Raw genomic sequence first — 17331 nt, 5'->3', positions numbered from 1 at the left:
TCAATGGTATACTGCCATCTCTCCCTGCTCCCATTTATGGCCTTTGTGCTAATTATTATTAATACATTTTGCTTTATGTGTGCTATAACCATCCCCCCAAATATGTTGCTTTCTTTGGCATTAAGGAATTATTTCTGAAGAGATTTTTAAGATGAGAATAAAATATCTTTCATATTTACTATTACTTTGAATAGATCCATTCCTTTGAATAGATCTACATTTTCATCTAAATATCATTTTCCTTCAGCCTGAAGAAGTTCTTTAACATTCTTTGTTGTACTGGTCTTCTGGTGACAGATTCTCTCAGTTTTTGTTTGTCTGAAAATGTTTTTATTTCACACTTTCTTAAGGATATTTTGGGGGATATAGAATTCTAGACTGACTTTTTCTTTCAATACTTTAAAGATAGTGTGCTCTCTTCTGGCTTGCATTGTTTCTGATGAGAAGCCTGCAATCATTCTTACCCTCTTTCCCTGTATATTAATGTGATGCATGAGTTTTAGATTTTCTCTTTATCACTGCTTTTTTAAAATTTGGTTATGATTTCCTTGGTATGATTGGGGGGGGTTGGTATTTATGTTTCTTGGGATTTTATTCCAAACTCCATTTTTGAGCATCTTTTATAAACATGTATTTGTATATTCTTAATTAATTGAAGAATTTGGGGATTTTTTATAAGTACTTTTCTATTGAATGTCTCTTAATTTTTAGGAGTTATTTAGGGATTTTTGGTATCATTGCAGTTATATATGTCTGTATTAAAAGAATGTATTCCCTTTCCCCTATATTTACCTCTAAATTTTATATTACATAGTATCTTTAATTTAGCACTTAATTTGTTGAAGTATTGACAACAAATTAAAGACTTTAAAGTCTTAACTTTAAGACTAAACACTTAGTTTTTTGATTTGCATAATTAACCAATTCAGGTCAATTTAATTTTGCAAAATATGGTTACACATAGCTATAATAAAATGAGGTGAGGCTGCTCCTGGAAATCTCCACCCCTTTGCAAGAGCCCTGATGATATGTCTGCCTCCTACCCCTTAAAATTCCCTTACTCTTCTCCCTTCAGGGAGAAGGTGTTTTTAGAGCATGAGCTCTCCCTTCTCCATTCCTTGATTAATGAATAAAGTTTCTGCTCTGCTATACCAAAGCGTGTGTGTGTGTGTGTGTGTGTGTGTGTGTGTGTGTGTGTGTGTGTAAATAATAAAATGAGTTGTTTGTATCCATATTTAGGTTGAAACTCATGGTGTTATCCCTTTGTTTAAATATGTAAAGTGGTATTCTAATTACAGTTCATTTCTAAGATAATACTTTGGTGTTGACCATAAACTTTTTTTGCTTTGAATTTAATAAGGACTTAGCAGAGTGAAACATTAATGGCAGACTCTTCATTATCTCATGTTCTTTTTTAGGCCTGATCAACCCCGAATAACCAAAGATGTAATTTGTTTTCATGCTGAAGATTTCTTAGAAGTAGTTCAACGAATGCAGTTAGATTTACATGAACCTCCACTGTCCCAGGTATATTTTAAACTATTATTATCTTCAATTTAATTTTTATTGTGGAAAAGACTTATTGGTATTTCTTGTTTTGTTTTGTTTTATTTTAGTGTGTCCAGTGGGTTGATGATGCAAAACTTAATCAACTGAGGAGGGAAGGCATTCGCTATGCCAGGATTCAGCTGTATGATAATGACATTTATTTTATTCCAAGGAATGTTGTTCATCAGTTCAAGACAGTTTCAGCTGTATGCAGTTTAGCATGGCATGTTCGTCTCAAGTTATATCACTCAGAGGAGGACACTGCTCAGAATACAGTTACTCATGAAACATGCACATCACCAGATTCCACATCATCAGTTCTTGGACCTCACACTGACAACATGATTTGTGCTGTAAGCAAAACCTCCTTGGATTCTGTTTTTTCAGACAAACTTCATTCTAAATATGAATTACAGCAGATTAAACATGAACCTATTGCAACTGTAAGAATCAAGGAAGAACCTGTGAATGTTTATATTCCTGAAAAGACTGGAGCACCAAATAATATGGATGGCAAGAATGTTAAAGCAAAATTGGATCATGTTCAATTTACAGAATTTAAGATTGATGTGGACTCTAAATTTGAAAATAGCAACAAAGATTTAAAGGAAGAAATGTGTCCTGGAAGTCTCATAAGTCTAGTTGATACAAGGCAACATAGTTCAACACATTCAAATCAAGAGAGAAAAGATGATAACATTTTGTGCTAAATTTGTATATACCATTTAAAATTGGTTTTTTTCTTAAACTTAATAATGTAATAAAGATTCGTGAATTCTGAAAGCAAGCCAAGAACTTGCTCCCAAGTCTGTTACAAATTATAGTTTATGTAGCTTTGTAACATTCCTCAGTGCCTGTCCATAACTGTGAAGTATCAAAGCACTTAGGGCCAGATGCACTGTAAACATTGCAGGTTTAAACAAAAGGAGTCTTTAAAAAAATCATTTGAGTTGGAGTTGTAGGTTTTAGAATAGAGCTGACATTAACATATATATATATATATATATATATATATATATATATATGTATTTTGTAATATGAGCCAGAATTCTTTTTTGACAATTTAAGGCTTTTCCATAGAGCTTATTTATACCGATTTTTTCTTCATTTTAAATGTGTCAGCACTGTAGTGTAAATAGCTTTAAAAAAACCTTTTTAGTGTGATTTATACTGAAATGTGAGCCACTTAATAAAGGTTCATAATAATATGTTTTCTGTTGGGTCTTCAAAAAAACCCCACCGAACTGACAATTCAGTTAAATCATTTATTTGATCTATTATGTTTCTGCTGGTATATCCACTTAGAGTGCTAATGGAGTGCAAATGTATGTATTCAAATCTTGTGAATATTTAAATTCCCCACACTGTGCAAGCATTTTTAAAACCAAGATTCAGTTATGAAAGCATATTTATATGTGTGTGTGTATGTATGGGAATATATATATATGTTATCATATTTTGCATAACTTCTTAAATTGCTGAATAAGATGAATATGTGAAACTTCCTATGCTCCCTGGAATACATTTTTAAATATTTATATTCAACATTAAGAGAGCAGCTTAGGTAATAGAATCAATTTTATAAGTTGGGAGAAACAAGGTCTGTTAGTGATATTTAACCCTTTAACTAATGAAGTTATGTGACCTGATTATATAGCCCTATAACATGAATTTTCTTTGTAGTGTATGGAATAAGAAGTTGAGAAAATTTTCTTACTAATCAGCACCCATACTATACCTAATAGTAGCTGAGAAAAAATGTTCAGTTACAGAAAGTTTAATTCTGAGCAGTTAAAATCCTCTATTACATTTTTCTTGAGGAACAGAAGGAAAATATGGCAAATACAAAATATTAAAATAAGGGCAGTGACTCAACTGCCATATACAAAGAGATAACTAACAAAATAAGATCTGTTACCTCATCTTTCTAAGCATCCCTCTCCCTACCCTAGCAAGGTAAACAACTTAGAGTATTTTTTTCTTTTTTCAAAAGAAGCTCTAGAAAGTAAAATTGGGATAGGAAACAGGATTGCTAGTGCCTAGCTAAAGATGATTAAAACAAATCTCTTCAATAATGGACTTCAGCACCGTTTCAGATTGCTTCCACTACTGTAATTAAAAGTCAAACAAATGTCTTCAGTGTATGCTTTGATGTTAGGAACTCTGCTGGTTGCAAATCTATTTTCTTTTACTTGAATTTGGTATTTTTCTGAGCTCATACTTTGGTTGATTACTTTCAAATGGGGTTCTTTGTGCTGCCTTTTGAGCTAGTGTTGCTATTCCACTTTGAGTGGTTTCTACTCCAGCCTCATTTGTGGTACCCATAAAACTGCTTATCTCTCTGGTCAGGGAGAAGCTTACTCAGAGGCATTTCATCAGGAAAAATAAACTGCAGCATTGATGTCATTTCTGGCCTCCAGTTTAAAAGGGTAGGCAAATATTGTAAGGAAATCTCAGTGGTTAGTAGAAAATCAGTATATTTGCAACATAGGAATTTTCATGACGTAAGGCAAGTATAAATCATGCAAATGTAAATAGGGATTTTTGTTTTATATATTACTTAACATGCTCCTCACCACCTTTATCTTCTATTTTTAGCTAAATTTATGTATTTTTACCTACCTTTTAGGGAGACAAAAGTTTATAACAAACCAGTATTGAAAATTGAGAGAGAATGTGGTAAAAATGTTTAGGTTTTTCTTTCTTTAAGTGAAGGGTAACATATTTAACAAGGTTCGTTTTAGCTCCAGTTTTCCAGGGTCATACACATAGATGCATGAGACCATACTGCAATAAAATATCTTTAGGGTATCCCTGCAAAATATATGAGCCTTAAACTTTTAACTTAAAGACATACCTAAAACAACCAGAGTGGTTGCTTTTAAGTGTAGCTTCCTATATAACCTATAGTCAACCTTCTCCATATTTTGAAATTTTAATTGTTTTGTAAAATGCATACATCTCTGTGGAGGTGAAATACAAGTTAGTGAACACAGATTTCAAGATACAGCCTTGTCACCTTGAGTAATGCTTATGTTCCTGTCTTATGGGTTATAATTTAAAAATTCTCTTCAGATGCAATCTGAGAAGTTGTTGGCTACGTTTGTTACATACAAATAATTTTTATTTCAATATTGTATTATATTAATGGTTTCCTAGTTAGTACATTCCAGTTCTTATCTGAACACAACTTTTTTTCTGTTATTTCCAGTTTCTTGGACCAGAATAATGGAGCACTTAAGATACAGTTTCTATGTGAACTTATACTATATAGAATAAATAGTTGTTATGTAAATTATTAAATTGCCATACAGACCTTTACAAAAAAAAAAAAAAACTAAGGTACCTCAGTGGTGTCTGCTACAGTGAATTTTTTCTTTTTAATTATTTTTGTTCATATCCTTTTAGCTAAGTAATATATTCCATTCTCAGGTTAGCTGGTGAGCTATCAAAAGAATTAAGCATTTGTGATATTTGGTTGAAAACTTTACTAAAGCCATATTCATTATCGTCTTTGTCACTACAGCTGTTGACCTTAAATAAAGATTAGGTTGATCTAGCACAACACTCTGTGTGTGTGTGCATGTGCCTGTGCGCGTGTATGTGTATAAGGTTATTGGAAATACTGTTTGTTTCCGCATATATTCATTTTTAATCCATTCTTTAACTTTGTGGGGGGGGGGTGGTCATGGAGGGTAGGAAATATTTTATTTCTTGGATTAAGTCTTCGAGGTATTTCATTAGTGTTCCTGAGTGTAAAATAGGTTTTTCCCAAATACTTATGGCAGGTAAGATCATCTTTGTAAATAATAGATTTGCACTGTTTTGGTAAATTTGGATTCAGTTATTTTTTGGATAGTTTCATTGTCATGTAAAGCAAATATCTCAGTTCATTTTGCATTTTTAGCAAAGGTGCAGGATTTATTTTTGGAGTTTGAGAGGAATTTTCTTTGTCTTCCACCTTTCAATAAATACTAAAATTGATAACCATAATCTTTTTCCATGTTTTGTAATTATTTTCTTATATTTGACATTTTGCTTTCATCTTGTCATATTTAAAAATTCTTGTCTCTGTCTTCAACAGAAACCATAAGATCTTGAAAGTGATTCCAGTCCGAAAATCGTTTTTACTCTTAAAAATACCAAAAATTGACTTATGCCAACAGAGAAGAATATTAAAGATCACCTTAAACAAGGTCGCTAAACTAGTAAGGTATGAGTGCTGGGATGGCATGGTAAATTGCCTCCCTTCCCTCTAGATATGACTATTTTTATCCCAGGAGGAGAGGACAAAAGTACCATTGTTTTCAAAATACTTTTAGGCTGGTAAAAAGTGACATGATGGGTTTTATCTTTAGAGTGGTAGAACAGCTGTTTCTTAATCTTTCTTCCTTCTGTTTAACTACTTTGATATGTAAACAAAATTTTACTGGTTTTAGAATGTGCTGTTTCATTGAAGAGTTCTGTTTGATATTGGCTCTGGCAATATACCTCAGATAAGAAAATTAAGAGGACAACTCAGGAGAGGTATAACATCCTTAATCTCTGTCCTGGCTTTTCTGTTCAGTTTTTCCTGTAACCCACTGCATATTGCAGATGGGAGTGACAGCTTTCTAAAATGTTAAGCACAAGGAACCTAAAAACAGAGATGTCTTTCCTTTTTAAGTTTGCAGGCGTTGTATATCATATTTCTACTGGGAGAGCAGGGAAAGGAGGGGGAAAACATCTTGCATTTTAGGTTATCTTCCCTTCAGGATTTCAGACTCAATCAGGGAATGTGAATGACCTGAGAACAAAATGTGGGAAACAGAATTATGTTAACTAGAAATTAAAACTTACTACTCGTATGCTTTATTACCATTATCTACCTTCCAGGAACGGCACTATTAAAATATGAGAACTTTGGATCCTTCAGTACATTTTGAAGTTTAGAATTTATACATTTATGTCTTGAAAATGTTAAATCTTTACACTTTCCTATAAAGGTCATTGCTATTGTACTACTGACTACTACTAAGTGTGCAGACTCGCAAGTCAACATAGTTGCAAATATTTTGCATAGTAGTGTTTAAAATTTTATTTAGCCAGTTCAGTCCCCACCCAGCTGTCAAGTTTCTTCTTCAGATGAAATTTTATGTGAAAAATCTCAAGTCTGTCTTAAAAAAACCAAAAAATCTTGAGTATGACTTTTATGCTCTTTTTTCCATCTGTCTTCCTGACTGACAAAGTTCTTAGAAATCTGTCTGCTTCACTTCCTCATCTCACTACAATTTCACTTTAATCCTCAAATTTAACATTTTAGCTGAAGTGATTCTCTCAATGGTCACCTTTTGACTACCAAATCCAGTGGGTGCGTTTCTTAATACTTCTGTTTAACCCCTGTAACACTTGTTATCAATCATTTACTCATTAAAGCTCTGCATGCCCTGTTGTGGGGTTTTTTGTTGTTGTTGTTTTCTGTTTCTTCGGATGGCTTCTTTTACCTCTCCACCATTGTTTAAGGCAGTCTCTATTGTTCTTCCCCTTAGGTCTTTAGGCTTTGTCCCTGAACTATCTTCGTGACCCCATGACTTCAGTCAGCCTTGGTTTCTCAATCTCTAATGACCCATGTAATCAAGTCTAAATTCTTCTCCCTTGCCCCCAAGAATTAGCTGTTCCATTCCCTCCTAATTTTGTTATGGCGTCACTCTCTCTCTCTGCAGTCATCTCATGGTAATCTTATTTCTTTATCTTTTCCTCTGTGTACAGTTGACCCTTGAACAACATGGGCTTGAACTGCGAGGGTCCACTTACACACATAGTTTTCAATAAATACATACCACAGTACTATACAATCCGTTGTTGGTTGAATCTAAGAGTGTGGAACCTTGGATATGGAGGGCCGGAGGGCCAAGTGTAAAGTTATAAGTGGATTTTCGCCCGCGTCGGGGTCAGCGCTCCTAACCCCCATGTTGTTCACGCGTCAACTCTACAATATATCATGAGATTTTCTTGAGTTGACCCCAGAAATGTTTGTCTACTCTTCTTGTTATAGTAGCTGTTCACAGTCATAGTAGATGTTCATCTCACCTAGGCTCTTAAAATAGCATAACATGTTCTAGGCTGCCTGTGGCCCTCTGCCCCCTCTGCCCCTACCCCCATTCCAGCCCATTACATTACCACCAGATTAACCTTTCTAAGACAGATATGGTTGCTACTCTTAGAAATATTCCATGGCTCCAAAGAGCCTTTAAGATGTGGCCCTTCCTTTCCAGCCTTATCTACTATAATCTCTTCCATTTGATGTACTCAATTTTCAGCTTTACCAGATGGCAGTACTTGCCATTTCCTTTGTGTACTTTTAAAATTCTTTGCCTTTGCTGGGGAAAATCTCTGCCTCGTATACAACATGGTGAAATCTTACTTCTCTCTTCAAAACTCCAGTTAAACCATCTCTTCTGTGTATCTTTTACTGACCTCATCTGCTCCAACTGTCCCCTCACCTCACAGCTGATATAGATCCAGTTATTTCCTCTGCTTCTTGTGTCCTTTCTTCACATCATTAACATTTGTTAAGTGTATGTCAGGCGCTAGCTAAAGCATGAGTTAGAAGTTACAAATTTTCTTTATCCCTTTGTGTCCCCAATACCTAATATATAGTACACTTGGTGTTCAGTAAATATTTGAAGGAACAAAAGTTGAACCTTAACTTTATTGGGGTGGAAAAACAAATTATGTAGGTTTCTATAATTTAAAACGTCCATCTCTGACTTAATTCGTAATGTAATTCTAGAATTGCAACAGAAAAGTGGAGAAAATTAGATCAGTGGGCACTATAAAGAGATGAAATTTCTATTTTGTACTTACTACAGCCTTATAGATAAAGTTTAAGAAGCTACCTATTAGATATCTAGGCCCATTGGGCAATGTGGAGAGTAAGTATTGTAAAGATAATTATACCTATAAAACTTGTTCAACTTTTTTCCCTTCAACTAGAGATACACTGAAAATTATTACAAATTAAGGATAAATTTTAACTATACCTAAAATGATAAAAATAGCAAATATAATTTTCTTTTAAATTATTTTTTATTTTTGGCTGTGTTGGGTCTTTGTTGCTGCACATGGGCTTTCTCTAGTTGCGGCGAGCGAGGGCTACTCTGTTGTGGTGCGTGGGCTTCTCATTGCGGTGGCTTCTCTTGTTGCAGAGCACAGGCTCTAGGCGTGTGGGCTTCAGTAGCTGTGGCTCATGGGCTCAGTAGTTGTGGTTCGCGGGCTCTAGAGCATAGGCTCAGTAGTTGTGGCACAAGGGCTTAGTTGCTCCGTGGCACGTGGGATCTTCCCAGACGAGGGCTCGAACCTGTGTCCCCTGCATTGGCAGGTGGATTCTTAACCACTACGCTACCAGGGAAGCCCAGCAAATATAATTTAAGAAGCATCTTAATATCTCATAGTCTGAAGCAGAATTTAACTATACCTAAGTCATATTTGGCAAGATAAAGTCTGGTTATCTGGTTGTCAGAGAGGCATTCTGATTAAGCTTGTGTCGTTCTCCCTATTGATACTATAAATAAACATTCAAAAACTGAAAATATTGAAGCAAGATGATAACACGCACTAGGGGGTAATACCTATTCTGTTAATTGGTGGTGAAAATTAATGACAGCACATGCCAAATGCTTATCTAGCACATTGCTTGGCATATCATAGACACTACAAACGTTAGCTTCTGATCCTGGAATTAACATAGTGAAAAGAATAGTTAGAAGAGCTGTGTGCTGGGTCACCCTAATTTCACATCTTCACATCACTTCTATGTATTCCTGTCTCTAATTTTGGGCAGAGGATAGGCATCTGGCAAGAGGAAAAAGTTGCATCAAGAGGTCAAAGGTGAGGTATGGTGGAGGTAGGACATCAAAAACAAACTTCTTGTTCACTATTTTGCTCAAGGGATGGCAATTCAAAATCATGTCACAGACTGTCTTTTCCTTATATAAGTGAATTACAAATTTGTGTTTGTAGTGTATAGATTATAGTGGTAGTAAATTTGCTTTATGGTGTAGGATTACCAGTATGGTTACAGTATGATTGGCTAACTTTAATATAGGGCAAGCAAATGAAAGTAAAATATTGAAGTGTAGATCCCTCTCAAGCTTTTAATCCAGTGTTGTCTTTATGTAGCATTGATAACTGGTATCTTCTGTTGATGCTTTCTTTTTTTTTCTTCAATAGGAAACTTATTTGTGGAAATAGCATTTGGAGTTAAACTTCTCCATTTACCAATGACCATGGGCTAATTTCATTTAATTTACCTGGGCTTTAGTTTTTCTATCATGAGGAGGTTTTTTGTTTTTTTCCTGTGTACCTTTATCTAAGTCATGAATTCTAAGGACACCAATAATACTTTGAGGAAGAGTGATGTTTACTCTGCAAACATGATCAGTCAAGGATAAAGGAAACCCCTTTGTTTAATGCTAAAAGAACTCTGATAATTTTCCTCTCAATAGAGAGAAATAACTTTTCTTTATGATGCAGGTGCATAGTAATATGCCTGCCCCTATTTGAAAATGGCTCTATGGTTTCCTTTCCTTTTTTGGCCATCACTCCCGTTCATTAATCAATATCAGTTCCTCTTATTTGCTGCACTGTGAAAAAGCAAAGTAGAAACCAGATGATCAAATTCTAAGGTTAATAACTCTTAAAATTACAGTAAGCTGTAGCCCACGGATGGATTTCTACTCCTTGAAGCTTTATGCAAGTATTTTTCTTAATGCTTGGAAGCTCTCCATTGGTGGATTTGTGGTCATGTTTCATGTGGTAACGGATGGTGCCACCACATCTGGTTTCTGTGTTCATGAAATGTTGAATAAGTCGTGGTTCCTTTGAATATCTATTTCCTACTTTTCATATTTTTAATTGCTATAGAAAATTATTTTGTTCACATGTTGCTTTTAATCAGAATTTTTTTTTTAATAAATTTATTTTTGGCTGCATTGGGTCTTTGTTGCTGCTTGTGGGCTTTCTCTAGTTGCAGCCAGCGGGGCTCCTCTTTGTTGCGGTGCGCAGGCTCTAGGCATGCAGTCTTCAGTAGTTGTGGCTCACAGGCTCAGTAGTTGTGGCGCACAGGCTTAGTTGTTCTGTGGCATGTGGGATCTTCCCGGACCACGGCTTGATCCCGTGTCCCCTGCACTGGCAGGCAGATTCTTAACCACTGCGCCACCAGGGAAGCCCTTAGTCAGACTTTTTGATAAGTATTTGCCCAAACCAGTTTAAGTTACTTCTCTGTGTTGACCTGGAAATTAATGACTTCACTAAAACCTTTCAAATTTAAGTTTCTTTCTTAAGGCAGAATGTGTTCTTTTTATAAACACCATCAGTAAACATCTCTATTATAAACAAGGTATCCTATAGCTAAGACCAAGGGGAAGATATTTTCTGCAATACTTACTGTTTATGTATTATTAGTTTTGTTTCCGTCTGTAAGCATAATTTCTCTTTTATGTCTTTCATTACTTACTGTTCTAAAGTAGGCTGTGATATTGTGATTTATAATAAGAAATATGTATCTAATCTTCATCCCTGTTCCTGGCATAGGAATCACATACCCTTGGAATTTCCTAAGTGATAAGTGTGATTAAGGTGTCTTTTGAGCTTATGTTAATGAGGAGACTCTTGCAAAGCTCTTAGGTAACCTACGGATTGGGGCTGGTTGCCAGGGGAACCAACCTAGCTATTAAAGAGTTGAAACTTTCAGTCCCCCTCTCCCCACCAGGGCTGGAGATTGGGTTCAATCACCAATGGCTAATGATTTAATCAATCATGCCTATGTAATCAAGTTTCCATAAAATACCAAAAGGACAAGGTTCAGAAAGTTTCTAGGTTGGTGAACATGAGGAGATGGGGAAAGAGTGGTGTGCCCAGAGAGCATGGAAGCTCTGCACCCCTTCCCCATACCTTGCCTTATGAATCTTCCATCTGGCTGTTCCTGAGTTAATATCCTCTTATAATAAACTGGTGTTCTAGTAAGTAAAATGTTTCTCTGAGTTATGTGAGCCGCTCTAGCAAATTAATCAAATTCAAGGAGAGGGTCACGGGAACCTCCATTCTAGAGGCGGTAGGTCAGAAGCAAGGTGACAACCTGAATTTGTGCCTGGCATCTGAAGTTGCAGAGGGGGTGGGGGGCACGTGCAGTTTTCTGGGACTAAAACCTTAACTTGTGGTATCTGATGCTATCTCCAGATAGTGTCAGAACTGAGTTAATTCCTTGGTGATGTAGGGAAAACACACACACATCTGGTGTCCCAATCGGGGAGGCACACATCAATAACTTACTGCTGCTTCAGGTTTGTTTATTTAGTGTGGCAGTATACCAAGTTAAGTAAGAAGAGTTCTACTTCCTGGACTCTTTCAGATACTCTTACAATTGATTGATCCTCATGTGTGAACAAGTTGGTTATTGTGTTGCCTTTTTACATATAATTCTTACCGAACTTCTCTTTTCCTTGGAGACCAGTCCCACATTTCCTCTTAGTAATGTCATATAGAATTTCTGCTTTTGCTTGTTTCATGGCCTAGCTCAGGGGTCAGGAAACTACTGCCAATAGGCCATATTTAGGCCACTACCTGCTTTTTGTATAGCCTGTAAGGCAAGAAAGGTTTTTACAGTTTTAAATGGTTGAAACAAAAATCAAAAGAATAATATGTTGTGATATGTGGCAATCATACAAAATTTAAATTTCATTGTCCACAAATAGTTTTATTGGGACATAGCCATAGTCTATGGCTGCTTTCTCAGCACAAGAGCCGAGTAGTTGTGACAGAAACCATATGGCCCACAAAACTTTAAGTATTTACTATATAGCCCTTTACACAAGTACTTTGCTGACTCCTGGCCTAGCTGATTGTTTACATGTGGTGCTGTTCCTTCTTTTCTCTGTGAGAGATTATACTTAGATGATACTTTCACAAATACAGGTTTTCCTGAACTACAAAACCCTCCTATCTGGTTTCTCACAGAGATTACAGCTTTCTTCTGCTTTGAATGTATTAATAATAGATTCCAGTGACCAAATAGTGTAGATCTCTCAATTGAATTAGGAATACCTGAACAAGTCTTGGAACATTATGCTCCCCATATTAACTATCCTTCTTAATCCTATTTTTACATACCCCAAATACTAATATATACCAATTATAAGACAGGGAAGTATTTGTAACTGATCAGTTTTTTATTTATTTACCCTACCTCTGTAGTTTCAAACAAAGAGTTAAGCAGTATTAATTTGTAGTGTTGTGGCTGAAACTTTGTCATATTATCTGTCTTTACAAAGGAGAACTAGACCAAAATGCTATATTTAAGCAATCCTCTCAAGTATTAGCAGCCAGAAACCACTTTTTTGTTAGATATTTTTTAAATGAACAAAATACTCCTTTAGATACTCCCAAAGCTAAGTGAGGGCTGTATAAGGCAAGAACATCACCCTGACCCTGCTTTAGGGTTATAAGACACTTAAGACTCTTTGGAATTCTTGTAAGTACTGCCACCTACACTTCACTGGAATTGGTTAAGTACCCTCGTAGGGTGATCTATAATTTTTCAAACCAGGACACTTCTAAGAATGAAAGGGGAACTAACTCCCTGAGACCCCAGGACAATAGGCATAAACTGGACTTTCCTGACATAACTGGGATGTATAGTTCCCCTAACATTAGAAAGAGGCAAGCTTCTGCTCTGTTTTAATATGCTACCTCTAATTTATTTGTTTCAAATAGAAGGCAGAGGTAACAATGAACTTAGCCTAGATAAAAAACTGTCGAACTCTCAGATTCTTTCTGAATGTAAACATGAAGTGGCACCCCTAATTATTTCAGTAACTTTTTCCTTCATAATCGAGAAGCACTATTTACTTTGGTAGTAATGGGGCCATGATATATTAAACTTCTACCCAAATATGTAGATTAAAGGCTTTATATTTACTTTAAATGTTGATCACATACTTAAAACATTATTCAATAGTCAAGTAGAAAAATAAGATCCAAAACAAACTTTATTTACATAGGACAATAAGCGTACTAATAACTCAAATATTGAATAATTAAGTTTTGGGTTGACTAGAAGTCCATGATTCACCAAGACTACTTTATGGAAGCAGTATAAAATTACATTTGATATTTTTCTCAGTTCTCTGGCATTCTTCAAGCTTGCAAGGATTCAGAACACTTTAATGATAGCTTGTTGAACAGCAATAAAATGAGATGATGTCCTTAGAAGTCAGTCTCTCACAAAAAAGACGTTATATCCAAGCTCTATCAAAGCCCCAGCCAGTAAGGCCCATAAAGGAATGAAGACATAGGACAGATTCATGGTAGTAAACTGTTCCAGTTTAGCACAGAGTGCAAGGCAGAAGGCTAATTTAAGTAACATTGCAATGAGGTACCAGGCTTTTTTTTTAATATTGTGTGATCCATGTCGAGGGTCAAAGCCAGACTTACATCGCCCAGCCATTTTCACAATCAGCATGACAAGAAGGATAGTATCAAATATCCAGACTGGAATAAATATGAGGAACCAGTTCCAAGGTGCCTTCTCATCCAGTTTCAACACCAACATGATCAAGAAGAGTAATGTGAAAAGCCAGGTGAGTAGTACTCTCTGAGCCAAGGACATTCTCATTTAAACAGTTTAAAGAGGCTGTTGCAGAGTCGAAAAAAGGGAAATATACCCTAAGAGAAGGAAAAAAAGTCAAGATTGTTTTGATACCAGAAAAAAATTTTTCTATTCCTGGTTTACAAAGCTGGCTCTTTGCATCTTTGTAAAACTGACCTATATTTCTGTTTTGTACTAGTACTGTATGACTGTTACTGGATATGTTCTAATATCTGTGAGGTCTAGTACCTATTTACCATTTTCTTTTCCAGAATATTTTCTACTATTTTGACCTTCCACGTTTTTCAATGCTAAAATCACTAATTCTTAAAAACTTGGAATTTTGATAGGAATGCATTCATCTATAATACTTAGGTGTAAGCACTTATTTAATCTTCACATATAGGTTTAAGTACGTTCCATACTTACTCATGTTTTTTTATCAACCTTGTGACCATCTGGAAAAGGGTAAATAGAATGGTAAATCAGAAGCCAGGCTGCATGAAGTTGGGTGAGGAGTTAACAGAAGATAATGAAATGCAAACCGTTGACAACATTTTATTCCTTTGAAACATTTGGAGAAAAGAAGATGAAAGGTCAGACATACAATGAGGATGACAAAGGAAGGATCAAGGGCTTCCCTGGTGGCGCAGTGGTTGAGAGTCCGCCTGCCGATGCAGGGGACACGGGTTCGTGCCCCGGTCCGGGAAGATCCCACATGCCGCGGAGCGGCTGGGCCCGTGAGCCATGGCCGCTGAGCCTGCGCATCCGGAGCCTGTGCTCCGCAACGGGAGAGGCCACAACAGTGAGAGGCCCGCGTATCACAAAAAAGGAAGGATCAAGAACAAATTTTCAGTAAAGTAGGAATCTAAGTATGATTATAAACAGAGGGAAATAAGCCACTGGGCAGTGATAGACTGAGGATGAGAGAGGACACTTGATGGCAACAGGAAAAGATCAGAAGGTAATGGGGATGGTAACAAAAGCATGGGTGATAGGAGTAAAAATGCAGGAAGATAAGAAACAGGGAAAAGGTGAGGAAGCTGGCTAGATAAGTCAAATGCCCTAGACTATCATGTTTTAAGTAATTATATTTTAGAACTAACTTTGCTACATCTCTACTACTTCAAACAGTGGGTGACATGGTGCAAGAGTATATATCTGTTGTATTTCAATAGTGACCTATGAGTCTCCTAGCTCCCTTCTTTCCCTTATACCCATCTGCCTGCACTCAACTTGTTTACTTGGCTGGCAGATACTTCATACTGCACTATGAAAAACAGATGCTTTTGCTCCCAGGAAGGCATTTTCCGTGCTGGTCTCCTTTCCTGGCCAGAGGCTGCCATTGTGGAATGTGGGACTGACTTTGGAAGAAGAGGTGGAGAGGTGCGTACTGATTTGTAACTACAGATGAGTTTCACACTGTAAATTGAATTTGCTCAATTCCCATTTCCAATCGATCTGGCCATTTTTATGGACTTTTAAAAGGTTTACGATAATACAGTTGCTTAAACGTATCTTTTCCATCAGCCAGCCACTGGATGAGTCAAGCTTCATTTTTTCTCGTAAAGAACTGAGTAGCAACTGGTCACAGGAAGGGAGCTGCATTCAACATAGGTACTTGAAACCTGGAGGTGAAAAGGCTGCAAAGAACACAGTCTTGTGGCTACAAGTTCTATTATGTGGGATGCAACAAACTTTTGTATGCACTTTTACTAAAATGCCCTCGACTGGGAAGCACTCTGTTGATATTTAAATGACACTTGAAGGATTATGGATGCTGGGGTTCAGTGATGACCTACAACTCCGATTTCATTAATTTGTTAATAAATCTCTGTTAACTTATATTTGTTTCCTACTACTACTCTTCTTTCTTCTTAAGGAAGGGCGGTGGGGGGGGGGCAGGGTGGAGGGAGCTGCATACTCCAAAACAAAAATTTGTTCAACTAAAGTATTTCTCATTTGAGGTGGTTATTTCTTGCACCTGCAAGATAGTTAAGTATATGCTTATCCATTGTTAAAACCTGCGCTTCCCCTAAATGGCAATCTAAAGGCCCCTGCCCACAGTTCAACGTCTCGGTACCAGGTGTGTGGGCTTGATCATTTGTCCATGGTGCTTGCCACACCATCTCGCATTTCCCTTCTCTCGCGACTGCCAGTAGACTTCCCAGTGAACTCGCCCCATCCCGAAGACAGTTTTGTTTAATGGGCCCCCAATACAGAACTATTCTAAACAATGAGTCACTTTCTAAAGGTTCCTGCTGCAACAGCCTTGGCCAACCTGACCGTCCTTCAAAGGAACAGCGTTCTGCTTACACTTACCTGATTTTCGGGCCTACTTATCTCAGAACTTCAGGGCGTTCCTAAACTATCCTTGCCCTTTGTCTTCGAATGCCGACGGTCCGCCAACGGTGCCCTATCCGGACTCCCCCTATTCTGCACTGTGGGACCAGTACATTCTGGAGTTGAACGCAGTTCTTGTACAATATGATCCACAATGCAAACAGAATCCCGGTGCCAAGAGGTGTATGTGCGTTTGGGACCGGGAGTGTGAGGGGGTGAGGGGATGAGGGACGGCGACACGGCCCACGGAAGCATCTGGAGGCCAGGGCACCGGGGGGTGGGGGGCGCGGGGGGCGAGTGCACTTCGGAGGATGCCGGCTCGTTGGAGCCCCGGACTCACCTGGCAGCGCCGCTGGCTGGAGAGCGCAGAGGGGCGCGAAGATTAGGAAATTCGCCAGTTTGGATCCTTAGCCTTTTCCACCACGCTTTTTCCCCCATTAAATCCAGACCCCGTCACATGATAATCAAGAAAAAGATCTCAGTTCCGCCTCTCCAAACAACCACAGTGGAACCTCTCTCAGGTCTACCTCGGGGCCGCGCCCACATCCGGGGCAGGGTCTCACCTCCCTGGGCCTACCCTATAGGTAGAGAGAACGCCAATCTGGGTTCAGAGGCCCCCTTCCCTGCGGTAATTGGACCATTTGGCCGCCAGTGCCAACCAACCGACTTTTCCGTGCGATCGGGTTTGTCAAAAAGGCGGCAATAAAAGAAGCCAGTAGGCCCGCCTCTCTACTGCTACGGGCTAGGAGGAAAGTCAGTCTAAGCATAGCCGGGAGCGTCCGCGGTTCCATTGGGCCCACAGATGCCAATCAGAC

At 37.6% G+C, this 17331-nt stretch overlaps 2 protein-coding genes across 2 annotated transcripts in view; one reads left to right on the top strand and one right to left on the bottom strand.

Moving 5' to 3' along the window:
• Nucleotides 1-5541, top strand: part of RSBN1L (round spermatid basic protein 1 like) — a 66559-nt gene extending 61018 nt beyond the window's left edge. The window contains exons 7-8 of the mRNA XM_032643658.1: nucleotides 1419-1527; nucleotides 1617-5541. Of these exons, the coding sequence (XP_032499549.1) occupies nucleotides 1419-1527; nucleotides 1617-2258 (751 nt within the window). The 3' untranslated portion in view covers nucleotides 2259-5541. The remainder of the gene's footprint in view (nucleotides 1-1418; nucleotides 1528-1616) is intronic.
• Nucleotides 5542-13548: 8007 nt separating this feature from the next.
• TMEM60 (transmembrane protein 60) lies at nucleotides 13549-17047 on the bottom strand. The gene is made up of 2 exons (XM_032644061.1): nucleotides 16857-17047; nucleotides 13549-14250 (listed from the first exon to the last, which is right to left on the bottom strand). The coding sequence occupies exon 2, from the start codon at nucleotides 14198-14200 to the stop codon at nucleotides 13799-13801; it is 402 nt and encodes a 133-aa protein (XP_032499952.1). The 5' UTR covers nucleotides 14201-14250; nucleotides 16857-17047; the 3' UTR covers nucleotides 13549-13798.
• Between the last annotated feature and the right edge of the window lie 284 nt (nucleotides 17048-17331).

Source organism: Phocoena sinus, chromosome 9, assembly GCF_008692025.1.
Source record: "Phocoena sinus isolate mPhoSin1 chromosome 9, mPhoSin1.pri, whole genome shotgun sequence".
NCBI classification, from domain to species: domain Eukaryota; kingdom Metazoa; phylum Chordata; class Mammalia; order Artiodactyla; family Phocoenidae; genus Phocoena; species Phocoena sinus.
The sequence above is the reverse complement of the archived record's forward strand: the minus strand, read 5'-3'. Positions and strand labels throughout refer to the sequence as shown.